The sequence below is a fragment of the Chiloscyllium plagiosum genome, unplaced genomic scaffold, assembly GCF_037043375.1.
Source record: "Chiloscyllium plagiosum isolate Xiang-an unplaced genomic scaffold, Cpla_swu_hap1 HiC_scaffold_12, whole genome shotgun sequence".
NCBI classification, from domain to species: domain Eukaryota; kingdom Metazoa; phylum Chordata; class Chondrichthyes; order Orectolobiformes; family Hemiscylliidae; genus Chiloscyllium; species Chiloscyllium plagiosum.
Genome location: NW_028270150.1, coordinates 42,658,899 through 42,672,614, shown reverse-complemented (window position 1 = coordinate 42,672,614; position 13,716 = coordinate 42,658,899). Strand labels below are relative to the sequence as shown.

Below are 13,716 nucleotides of genomic sequence, written 5' to 3'. Positions count from 1 at the left end.
GTCCCAATTCTGATCCCTGGGACACTCCATTACACCCTTCTTCAACCCAAAAAGTATCTATTTACTGCTACAATGTTTGCTTACTCAGCTAATTCTGTATCCATGTTCCTACTGTACCTGTTACACCACAACATTGTATTTGCACATGGCTTTCTGAGTCTATAATTCACCAATGTTATTTACCACGCTCAGTGCACTTACATACATGCATGTAGCCCTGATTTAGACATTATTACTTTCTCCCTTACTTTAGCCCAATCATGAATTTGCTATTCTCTATTCTAGTGCCATCCATATCTCTTAATATCCTGTGTATCTTGCTGTTCCTGTTTGATTGTTACCTCTTGTTTGCACACCCCTGTCAAATTAGTTTCAAACCTGCCCAACAGCACTGGCAAAATGCCTGCATGTAACTCACTTACAGCTGTATTTACGTGCAAACTGTTTGGTCTGTATAGGTTTTATCTCCCCCAAAGCTGATCCCAAGAATCTAAAACCCTTCCTCTGAACCACTTTTCCAGCCTTGTAATAATCTGCTTTATCCTCTTATTTCAATACACACTTGCACAGAGAAAAAGCTGGTAATTAATAATTTTGTGTTCTGCTTGCTAAATTTCTACCTAGCTCCCGAAGGTCTGACTGCAAGACCGCATCTTTCCTTCCAGTTTTCATTGGTTCCAAGTAGATAACAATTGGTGACTGTTCCTCCTCCCCATTCAGGGCACTCTATAGCTGCTCAGTGACAACCTTGACCCTGGCACTTGGGCAGCAACATACTTTTCTGGATTCACATCTGCAGCTGACGAAAGGCCCACCTATTTCCCTAACTATTAAATCACCTATTACTATTGCTTTTCAGAGTTTCTGTACAGCTGAAATACTCCTGGAGCTATGGACTAAGCTCTCACTGCACTCTCCAGGTGAATCATCACTGTCATCAGTATTCAGAAATGAACATTGTTTGGAAAGTGGGGTGCATTCATGGACTCTTGCCATAAATCATACAGCATAGAAACAGACTCTTCGGTCCAAATAGTCCATGCAATCAAATTTCCCAAATTAAACGAGTCACATTTGTCTGCATTTGTCCCATATCCCTCTAAACCTCTATAAATCATGTACCCATCCAAATGTCCTTTAAATGTTGTAACTGTACCTGCATCTATCACTTCCTCTGGCAGTTCGTTGCACATATAAATCACTCGCTGTGTGAAAAGGTTGCCCCTCAGTTCTGTTTTAAATCTTTCCTCTCTAACCTTAAAAATATGGCCCCTAGTTCCGAATTCCCCCACCCTATGGAAAAGACCTTTTGCTTTCACTGTAGCTATGCCCCTCATGAATTTATAAACCTCTATAAGGTCACCCCTCTATCTCTTACACTCGAGTGAAAAAAGTCCCAGTCTATCCAGTATATCCTTATAACTCAAATCCTGCAGTCCCGGCAACATACTTGTCAATCTTTTCTGAACATTCCCCAATTTAATAACATCCTTCCTATAGCAGGGTGACCAGAACTCTAGACCGTAGTCCAACCCCTACCTGCCTATTCATTTTTGATTGTAATGCCTCTCTTCTTGCACCCTTTTAAACTCTGGGTTGCCCAATTATAAATGTCCTACCTGTATCCGCAAAGCTGTTATCTTCATGGATACAATTCAATGACTCCAGCTGTGCTCAAGCTGCTGCAACTGACAATACTTCCTGCACAAATAATTATCCAGGACCCCTCTAGTGCCCTGGAGTTCCCACATAGCATGGAATGTGCTTTCCTGAGAACAGAACAGCTCTGTCATTTCACTATTTATTAGTTAACGTTGTTACTGGTAATAAACTTTACAAATACCAATGAACCTTACTGCTAATAATAAAGTTTACTGCAATTAATTTGGTCCCTCTCGGTGAACTCTCATGCTGTTTAACTCTCTCAATGCACACTGTTACAGATGTTTTACTAGCTACACACTCTCTGTTATGCTTGTAGTTTACCATATGTTAAACCAGGGAACATACTCCTCAGGTTCGCATTCACACCGATGTCTACACGTTTTTATAACAACTAGCTATGTACACTAAAATTACATCTCACACTTACATATACAATCTGGGTTTTATTCCATTTACATTACTATTATATGATATACACAGCTGACAGGCTGATTGCTTGCTAACAGAATAAATGATTGAATGAATGAATAGGAAGAAGGAGTCTTTTTAGATTCAAGGGTCATATATCATATGCCATCCATTAAAAGTGAAATGCCCCTCTGAGTCCTTTGCAATGATACACCATCCCCCTTTTTCCATTAGAAGCACAGGAAACTTGATGGGCATACACTTTGGTCATACAGTGCAACTGGACCTAGTTTTTACTCAATTATCACAACTCGGCTGTGTAGCTCCACTCTGCACCATGCCATCTATCATTATGGATGTATATCTTATATTATGGATTTCTAGTTACTGCCTGATGTAATACTTTCAACATCAAAGTCATCACCTTCTATGACAAAGGATTTGGACATGTACAATTCAGATTGTCATCAGTTTCATCATTGAATTTGACCATAGAATAGAATCATAAAATACCTACAGTGTGAAACTGGGCCATTTGGCTCATCCAGTCCACACTGAGCCTCTAAACAGCATCCCACCCAGACCTATCCCCATCCTATCCCTGCAACCCTACATTCCCCATGGCTAATCTACTTAGCCTACAGATCTTTGGACTGTGGGACGAAACCGGGGTACCCAGAGGAAACCCACACAGACATGGGGACAATGTGCAAACTTACACAGACACTCACCCGAGCGTAGAATAAAACCTATGTCCCTGGCTCTGTGAGCCAGCAATGGTATCCACCGAGGGACTGTGCCACTGTTTGTGACAACAATGTATAATCTGTTCTGGACACAATTTCATAGCATCTTTCCACAAAACAATATATTTGTGCAAAATATTTCAACTGCTTTGCCCTAAATCATGTTGGAATAACTGTTTCCTTGCTCATTGAACATGCTTTTGTACTACTTTCCCCTTTCTTTCCAATAATACATCATGTCCATAATGTGTGATAGAATAACCACATGGATCTGTCTTCTAAACATGAGAGCTGCAGTTCTGGTAAACTATTGCCCTGAGGAGTTGCTCATAAATTTAATATGACTTTCTGAAAACCTTGGCAAGTGGCTTTGCCCTTAATGATCATGGACTTCACTGTGCGAACAATGCAAGACCATTAGATTGCAGACAGTGAGGGGAGGAGGTAATGCAATGAATATTCCAATTTTTGCATGTATCTTGGATTGGTGCAATAGTGTATTGCAGAATGGTGTCAGACAATTTGTCAGGGAACACCAAGCATACTGAATATAATGGTCAATATGTCAACAACTGTTGCAGGAGTGGAATCTTTGATTATCTCACAAAAGGAAACTTGTTGAAATAGTCAGTCCACAGAATGTGGACATAGAAAATATTAAATCGCAATCTTGCACTATGGCACAGAAGGAATCTCATGTGAAACAAGAGGTCCTTTCATGTTGTTGAGATTGATGGAGTTGACATGTTTTACATAACTTTGATTTGACCAATTGATTGATGTCTTTATATATCTCTTCATGTTTATCTGTGTCCATAATCAAGCGTATCTTGATTTAAAGCACATGGAATTATTACATTTTGCCTTTGGAAATAATATGTAGAGAGACCTAGTTTGTCTCTTCTAGTTTGACTAGAAAGAATACCTTTGCACATGGATGTGTTCAGGCCAATCGCTGATGATGATCTTCTTGAGTTGTTGAAACAGGACATCATCAGACATAGCTTGGTGAAACTGCTCTGCTTGGCAATGACCAAAATGAATGAGATTAATGTAGAGACTGTCTTCTCACCTGGATTCAACAATATCCACTTGTAAGTCAAGAAGAATATCGTTGTTCTTAGCTGAATTTGGAAGTGCGCTAACGGCATCAGAAATCTGTGACCCTAGTTTGTATTGTTCTTTGACATCGAACCCTTAGATACTCGCAGGTAGAAGTTGTAATCCTAGAAGTACATGAGGGGATTTATGAGTGTTGTTTCACTACATGTAAATTCTGCCCCAATGTTGTCCTCTAAGATACATGCAATGTCAATCTGAGCTGGTGGTCATGAAACAATAGGTGTTGGGGACACCTAAATAATTCAAATTATTTTTATGCAAAATATAATGTAAATATCCTGCACATCTTTGCTTCATTGCTTCAAACAGATTATGATGGAAATTGGCTAATAAGATTGAGTGAGAAATTGGAAGTCTAAAGGAGAACATCATTCAATTAATTTGGAATAAAAAGTTTACTCCAAGAGCTAAACAATCCAGTGGCATGCATGCATGGTGGGAAGAGGGGAAGAAATTATTTATTTTCTAATTCCCTCATGTTACTGGAATTGCAGTTTGGAATAAGTGCATACATTTAGCTTCGCCTCTTAGCTGATGTTTAATCAGTGATGTCCAATGTTTGTGTTTAATTTAATCTGTATCTTCACTGGTGATACTGGTTGGAATTTTGTGTTTAATACTGTGGTGGTTTTTACATCAACACACAGGTTGCACGTTACCATCACCTTCTGAATAGCAACTAGGGATGAGCGATAAATGTTGACCCAGCCAGCAGTGTCTATATCCCATGAATGAATAAAAAATACAAAATATATATAAATATATTCTCTTATTACAAAAATTTCGAGCATAAATTTTGACAATGCAATTTGCCCTGAACAGGAGTGTGGAATGGGTGATCGTGAACAGCAGCCTGTTTGACAGTGTTTGTGTCAGATGAATCACTGTAAACTTAATCATTTTCACAACACACATCATTCTTGAAATTTTAAAATGCTCCTGATTTTCAGTCTGTTGAGAATTTCAAATTACAATTGATTGCAGCTGTCTGTCACCATTTGTGATGTTACAAAATTGGCTTCTCTATCTGCAGTAATCTTTCTAAATTGATGGTAAAATGACATTAATGACAATATGTTGCATGTTTGTAGATGAAAGTTTGGCCTCTTTTTTTGTCCAGGTCAATTATGTATCAATTATGTGTCTCTTACAGATGCAGATCTCCAGATTGGGAGGTTACATTGGGGAGATAGTGGGGCTTATTACTGCTCTGTTATCACTCCAGATGACATTGTGGGTAACAACGAACAAAGAATGGAACTTCTTGTGTTGGGTGAGTATAAATAACAAGTATGTTTAAGGAGGTACTTGCAAATGGGATTACAAATAAATAGCAACTGGATTAATCCTCAAGGATTTTTGTATTATATTGTTTTATATGCACACACATTTATTTATTGTGATGTATAAGTACAAATCTTTCTTTCACTTACTGTAAAGATTTGAGTACATGTTATATGACCCAGAGAACTGCGCTGGTATAGACTATTAAAACAGTTCTTTGGACAGGAAATATATGTAGAAATGATCTAGATACTGCTACTAAGGATCAACAATGATCTAATTTTTAATTTTTGTACTTATAGTAAATTCCATTTTAAACTAACCTTTTCACATTTTTAGTGTTTGATTATTGCATAATTGCATTTTTTTAGAATTGGTCCTTAAACTAAGGAAGTTCAAGTGCACACATTTAACACCATTCACTTTCCTGTATTATGTTCACAAATTGTCCATTGTTCAAACTTTAATCAGAACTAATTGACTAAAGTAGAAGAAAGGGGCAATTGGGCTGTGTTTTTTAATATTTCATATGCTGTTAAATATCCTTTCAATCAAATTTGGCCTAAGCACCAGAACATTGGGTTGAATTTTATTGCTCCCTTGCCAGTGAGTTGGAAGGCAAGGTGTCTCATTAAAACCAGTTCGCAGCCTGCCTGTCAGTGGGCCAATTTATTCCTACTAAAGTACCTCATCACACCATTGTTGAAATTTAACCAGCCAAATGGTCAGCTCCTTAACATACCCCTGGGCTATTGAAGGACAGATTCAAGGTTGACCACATCTCCAGATTGCATTCCATCACACTGACATGTGAAAACCCAGCTCATCCCAACCCCTGCCATCAAGATTTGTCAACTTGGCAGCTGGAGTGATCACATAAGCCCAATCAGTACAGTGCACTTCTGTCCTAAAGTAATGTAGGGCTGCTAACCTCTGGCTGGTAGCTCCATGAGACAGGACTTCCTGTTCTTGAGAGGCAAAACTGCTACTCTCAGTTTATTAACAGCCAATTGCCTTTTAGATTGTGGGGGGGGGGGGGGGGGGTGTTGTTGCTTGAGAGTGAGTCAGTGGGAGTTGCTGGCTAGGGAACCTAGTACTTTGTATAATTCAATTCAATGCCTTAACTTGTTCCAGCTTGAACTCTGACTTTAGCAATTTTAGATATTAGTTTTTCCCTTCACCAACAGGTGGCCTGTTAATGTGAACTGAGTCTATTGGGATTTTGGAAGGAAGATGCAAGTTGATGTTTTGTACACAGCTTCTTTGTCAGAACATTTTCTGAAGTGCACATCTGGATTATTTTTCATAAATTATATACAAGCATATTACTATCTAAAAGAATATTATAGTATTTATGTTGTAACTGCAAAGAATAATTCTGGCTAATATTTAAAATATCGAAGTATTAAATGTAAAATCATTTAGAAAAATTATACATAATAAAAATGTTAACCTCAGAAAGTATATCCTTTGGCACTAGAAAAATTCTTAACATGCTTAAGTTTAAATGCTTGATTCAAATGTCATTGATATGCCACTGTTTGTGCTTCAGTGGACCATAACTTTTTGGTGCTCAGATGCAGGACACTGACTAAGCACTAAAAAGATGTTATTGAACTTGTTATTGAATGGCATTTACATTTGTCTGATTGTAGTACAATATTATGAATAAAATTGTTTTATACTAATCTGGTCAAGTGAACATTTTGATACCAGTTCAGTACTTGTAAAAGATCAAACTGGTCATTCATACCTGATTAATTATTGTGACTGTTAATTACCGTGAAATGGAGAGAAAATAGTTAGTTAAATAATTAGGACATACATTTAGCAGGTATAATTACTGGAGTAAACTTTAAATTTGTAATTTTAAACTTTGTAATATCACCCAACTAATACAACCTTCACACAGGAGTTGATTTGATGGATGCAATAAATAGGGGAACAATACTACATGAGACTGACTCAAACTCTGGAGGTGGTTAATGACTCAAACTCTTAGACCGTGTTATAGAAATATAATAGCCCAGATTTTTTAATCAGTGATGACAGGATGGTTCTCCCTGTGGATACTGAAAAAGCTGCCCACAAGGATTTAGTGACTTCTGGCATGAATTTCCCCTTTAAAAAAGTCAAATTCATCCTTGCGCCATCTGTGATCTCTGGTGTTTGGATCAGTGAAGTCATCAAACAGGTTGAGCAGCTAATTAAATAGAAAAAAGGGTCATATTAAGAAAACCATGGAGTATCATTTGTCTGTTAAGTATTTTAATTACTTTTGAAGAGAGAGAAATGAAGATTTGGAGTTACAGATGAGATAAAAATAAAATCACTGCAACAAGATTTTGTGTACATATTAACTTTAACTTAATTACCATCCCTTGGCATGTCATATGAGTGCGATGAAGCAAAGCATGAAACTGAGCTTTTTAAGGAGATATTAGGTCAAATAACAAAAAACTTGAACAAACAGGAGGCTTTTGAAGAGCATCTTAAAGGAAGACAGGAAGGCAGAAAACTGGAGAAGTTTGTAGAGAGAATTTGAATGTAGAGTCTTGGCAGCTGTCGACACAATCACCAATAATGGAATGATTAAAATGGAGAATGTTTAAGAGACCAGAATTAAAGAAGCACAGATATCTAGGAGGGTTTCTGAGGCTAAAGAAAATTAGAGATATTGAGGGGCAATATTCCCTCTAGTTTATTTTCAGTGTGTCGACTTTCAAAGTCGAGTTCGCCAGGGAATTCCAAAACCAAAAATCATTGTGTTGGTAATGCTGTTCATGCTGATTAGTTTGTATGGAACTTTAGAGGAACCACACAACTTGGATGGAACACTGGTGAGGGCTGATCTTCTGGAATAACTTGAAAATGTGGATAAGAGTTTTTGGAATGGAAGCTTTATTTAACTGGGAACATACGTCGGTCATTCAGCACATGTGGTGGATGAACAGGACCTGATGATATGGGCAGCAGATTTTTGAATGAGCTCGAGTTTACAGAGTGTAGAATGTGGGAGATTAGCCAGAAGAATTTTGGAATTGCCAAGTCTGGAGGTGTCAAAGGCAAAATGAGGATATCAGAACCAGGTGAGCTCAGAGAGGGGTGATGACAGATGATGTTACACAGATAAAAATAAGTGGTTTAGTGATGAACCAGATATACAATCAGCATCTCCTCAAATCAAATATGGCATCAAGGTTGTGAACAATCACTTTAACCTCATAGAGCTGCTTGGGACACATAAGGAGTCAATAGCTCGGGATGAAGTTTAGTGCAGGAACTGAAAGCAATGACATTGGGCTTCCCAAAATTCATTTGCAAGCAACTTCTGTTCATCCAGTACAGAACATCGGTCAAGCAGTATGATAATTTAGAGACAGTAGAGTGAAGAGAGTTGGTCATGAAGTGGAATTCAACTTGATTCTGATAAAAGCCTTTTCAATACTACGGAACCTAATAGGATGGATTCAAGCATAGAGTTCCAGAAGAAATTGCACAATGAAGAGAGGGAGGGTTGTTGAAGGGGTGGTAGTTACATCAATATAGTGGTCAAATGTTGTTATTTGAGGAGAGGAGATCCCAGCAGATTTGAATAACAGTGGATCAGAACCTGAGAAGAAATGATGATTAACAATGTCAACCTTATTGGAGTCAGGAAAGAATATTAGATGATCAGCAATTTTGTTTGAATAGGATCAACAGGAGTGAGTACCTTTTAATAGACAAGATGAGCTTGGTGAGGACATGAGGGGAAATAGGAGAGAAACAAGAGAAATGTGTTTAGGATGTGAATGGGGGACTTTTGAAGATGTTTAGACCAGCTGTGTGTTAATCTTCTTACAGTTAATTGGTGAAGGAACAGACCTGAAGTCCACCCCTACTCAGTTTCAGATTTATTCATAAAGTGAAACATTACAAATATAAAATTCCTAACCCTCGATCAACCTACCCATCAATGTCAATAATGGCCTCTTTATATGTGCACAAATTATTATACAATATCCGGAGGTGAGGATGGAAGAGATAGGGAAAGCAGTTCAGTGTGACAACTAATAGTAAATAACATAAACCAGAAAGTTGTATTTGCTTCCTAGAATGATCCTGGATTAGTGAGCAGTATTTGCAGACAGGAACAGTGCTTCACAGTGTTTCATATGGTCAAGCCAGAGCTGGCAGTGAACAGGTAAACCTGTTTTTATCTCTCCTCCAGTGAGTTGTTTAATTGTCCACCACCATTCAAGAGTAGATGTGGCAAGATTGCAGAGCTTAGATCTGATCTATTGGTTGTGCAATTATTTTATCCTGTCTACCACTTGAATATGCAGTCAGGGTGACAGAGTAATGGTTGCTGAAATATCGTAATTTGTTTTATTTTTATTGTAAGAATATATTGAATTTTTATCAGGAAATTAGAAATGGAGGCATGTTCCACATTTCCACTTACAAATTTATATTATATTATATGTACACTTATAGAACCACGCTGCTTCTGTGCTGATTATACCTACATGGAGTGCAGCAGCCCAATCTGTGGAGGAGCGAATTATCATTGACAGCAAGTTCTGAATTCCTTGATTAACTATGCACATGAGGACACCAGAAGTTGCTATCAGTTTAGACAGTGATTCCAACAGTTTCACTATCACTACAAATTCTGAGCTAATAAATTCATTTTTATTAATGATGTAAAAATCTCCAGTAAATATAGCCATCGTCACTAGATGAGAAGTAAATTCTCAAGAACTGTTAAAAATAGAATAAAATGCCTGTGGATGTCCAATCAATTCTGGATGCATATGTCAATGAATAGAAATTTATTTGACTTGTGGGTTTTACACTTAAAATGTGTCCCATGCTATTCTTCAGTGATTTAAATTCACAATGAAAATGTAGAAACCATAATTTCCAGGCAACTAATTTCCATGTTGTTAAAGGGGTTTCTATGTATCTTTACTGGTTGTATGTTAAAGCAATTTGACAGTGTTTCTTTGGACATATCTACAAAGAATGAAACACTTTTGTGTCTCATGTAGCCAGCAAGTAGCATTGGATGCCTGTAAACATTTGATTGATGGAATTTGTAAAGTGCTTATCTGAATAGCAAACACACTCATAAATTATAATTTTAATCAGAATAAATGTGTTACTGTTTGAATCATTTCAAATTTATTCCTAAATAATATGCTCTACTTTGTTATGGTTACACCCATTTATTATAAAACATATTTTTTCCAGGTTAAAGTAATTGTTACTCCAGGCTATTCCTACCCTTCAATAAATGAACAGGGAAAGAAACACTTTTTACTGATTACATCATTAATCTACTACTGGGCAGATTAGCCACTTGTGAAGATGATGAATTAAAGTGAATATATGATTGCATTTCTGAGGGTAGAATTGGAGATTTCCTGGATTTGCTCCCAGATGCAATGGATCAATAATATGTAAATTTATATAAAGCCCTTAAATAGCAAAATGTCCCATGATGCTTCTCAGCTGTAATAAGACAAAAAATGTCAATTGAACCAAAAATGTCAACCTTAGAAGGTTGCCCAAAACTAAGTAAAAGAAGTTCTGAGTCAAAGCTAATGCCTCTGTCTACCCAAAGTCTCCATTCTTTAAAATCAAAAAGGAAAATTACCTTGAATCTGACCCCAGATATATTAAATTGCCTGGCATTTTAGAGTGCAAGCCAGTCATGGAAGTCACTTACGTTAAATATATTGGTACATATGAGACAGATTGTATAATACTCAGCTTTAATTGATAACCTCATAGTAAACAATCCTCTGGGCAACAGTAACATACTTTAATAGAATTTCACATTCAGTTTGGGAATTAGAAATGAGTAATTAAAGGCAATTATAAGGACATGAAGACAGGTTGAAAGAGAAGATGATAGAGAGGTAGGGGCAGACAATTAAATAGTTCAGAGCTCAATGATATATTTTGCTAAGAAGTTAAAAACTCTGAGAACCATCCATAGCTAATTAAGAAGGTTAAAGATAATATTAAATTGAAAAGAAAAACATACAATGCTGCAAAGATTTAATAATGTAGGAATTAGTTATCAGGAATTTGTCTTCTCCGAGTTCTGAAGTTTTGAAAGCAGACCAGAAGTGTGTGATACTTTGTAAATATTAGAAAAGGATAACTTCAAAAAAGTCACAGTATGAGAGAAAATCAACAAGAAATAAGTAACTTAGCAATAAAAGCTTCTACAAGTATATTAAAAAAGTGTAACTAAAGAAATAATCGGTCCCTTACAGGAAGCGACTGGGGAGTTAACCATGGGAAACAAAGAAAATGCAGTGACTGAAATGGCAATAATGAATGAGTATTTTGCATTTGTCTTGACAGTGGAATACATAAAAAAGTCATGAATAGTAGAAAATGAAGAGGCAACATGGAGAGAGGACTGAAAACAACCACTAGAGAAAAAAATATCAGGAAAATTCAAGGAGCTATAAAGTACCAAGTTCCTGCCTGCCTCCTAAGGTCTCTAAAAAAGTGTTACAGGGATGGTGAATGTATGTTATAATCTTCCAAAGTTGCACAGACTCTGGAAAAGTCCCACACAGACCGGAAAACTATAATAGCAAAGAGGGAGACAGGAAACTAAAGCCTGTCGTTGGAAAATTCCAGAATCTGTTGTTTAGAAAGTAGCAGCAGAATATTTAGAAAATCAGAATACAATCGGGCAGTCAGCATGTTTTTATGAAGGAAAATCATGTTTGATAAATTTATTAGTGTAATTTGAGAATACAGAAAGCAAGTGGAACCACCAAAAGTGATATATTTGGATTTTTAAAAGGTGTTTCATAACAGGTGCCACAAAGAGGTTTACTACGCAAGACAACAGCTCACTGTCTTGGTGGTGAGATATTTGCATTCATAGAGGATTGATTAACTACCAAAAATCAGAGTGAGAATAAATAGGTCATTTTCAACTTGACAAATTAAAACTACTGGATTACCACAGGAACCAGTGTTGAGGCCTCAATTTTTCATGACCTATATTAGTAACTGTGAAGCACCACAAAACGTTCGAAAAATGCTTTGCATCAGAATATAACCAGTGATGGAGCAAACAGGGTCAAAAATGTGACTCCCAAGGAAAATGAATGACATTCAGAATTTTACTGGGATGAGACTTTTATTGTTATGGAAGCAAATTTCTTGTCCAATTAGAAGCAATGAGAATGTGAATAGAACCAGATCACTAAATGGGAGAGTCAGTAGATACATCACAGCAGCCATTACTGAGGCTGCTGTTTGACCTGAGAGAGGATTAGTGGTTTTTGGCAAAGCCTTCCATTTCACCAGAGGGAAGCAAGATTTCATAGCAAAGCCTGAGGTCCAGCACAAGGGGAAGGGCTGCCCCATGCTTCATCGGTGCTAACCTGGATGTAATACCGGAGGGTGTCTTCTTCCCAGAGACAGGAACACCTTTGCTTTCAACACTATGTGCATCCAGATCTTCCTGCTGCTCTCCCTTGATCAGCCACTTCCTTCCAGTTCTCACACCTTTTGTTGCACACCCCTCTGCTTGGCCATGTTATGGACATTGTAGAGACCACTACAATGTCTCAGTTTCTGTGTAGGAGACAACTGCAGAACACTAAATGTGCTAGAACAGGAATTGCACCTTTTGTATGCTCAATGGTTGTGCTGAGTAGCTGGCATTGGCTGTAATGCTATCTGTTTAGATGATTTTCCTTTTGCTTAACATCTATGCACTTGGGGGCTGAAACAAAAATCTGACGCAGGCTGGACTGGTGGAAGATGAAAGAGTGACAGCAGCTGCTAAGAATGGAAGCACATGCCAAGAGGAAGCTGTGATTACAGACTAGTTAGATGTTGACGTTGTGCAAATTCTTCCTGTATTGGTCTTGCTAGTCAGTCTGCAGTAACGATGTGAGTGTTTTTGCTCATACCTTGCACTTTGGTTAATTCAGTCAAGGTGCCCACTCAGCCTGAGCCTAAGTTATGAATGTGCTATGCTGTACAGCCTTGGTGAAGAAGGTATCTGTCAGTTGGGTGATGCATCAGGGTGCAGCTGCCTGACAGGTCCTGCAGAGATTCACAGTTGATCCTTAAAAGATTCTAGAGGTGAAGAAATTCAAAGCCACAGTTCATGACTGCTGCTGCTCCTGGAGTCGAGAGTATAGTGCTGGAAAAGCACAGCAGGTCAGGCAGCATCCAAGGAGCAGGAGAATTAGTGTTTCGGGCATAGGCTGTTCATCAGGAATGAGGTTTGTGGCCTGGGAGGCTGAGAGATAAATGGGAGGGAGGGTAGGGTTTGAGGGAAAGTAACTGAGAAAGCGATAGGTAGATGAAGGTGAGGGAGAAGGTGATAGGTCAAGAGGTGGAGCAGATAGATGGGAAAGGTGATGGACAGGTCAGAAGGGTGGTACTGAGTTGGAGGCTTGGGATTGGGATAATGTGGGGGGGATGGGAAATGAGGAAACTAAATCTACATACCACA

At 37.9% G+C, this 13,716-nt stretch overlaps 1 protein-coding gene across 2 annotated transcripts in view; it reads left to right on the top strand.

The window, feature by feature from the left end:
• Positions 1–13,716, top strand: part of ildr2a (immunoglobulin like domain containing receptor 2a) — a 128,099-nt gene that overhangs the window by 59,280 nt on the left and 55,103 nt on the right. For both annotated transcript variants that reach the window (XM_043701024.2, XM_043701023.2), the window contains exon 3: positions 5,095–5,214. In XM_043701024.2, coding sequence (XP_043556959.1) covers positions 5,095–5,214 — 120 coding nt within the window. The remainder of the gene's footprint in view (positions 1–5,094; positions 5,215–13,716) is intronic.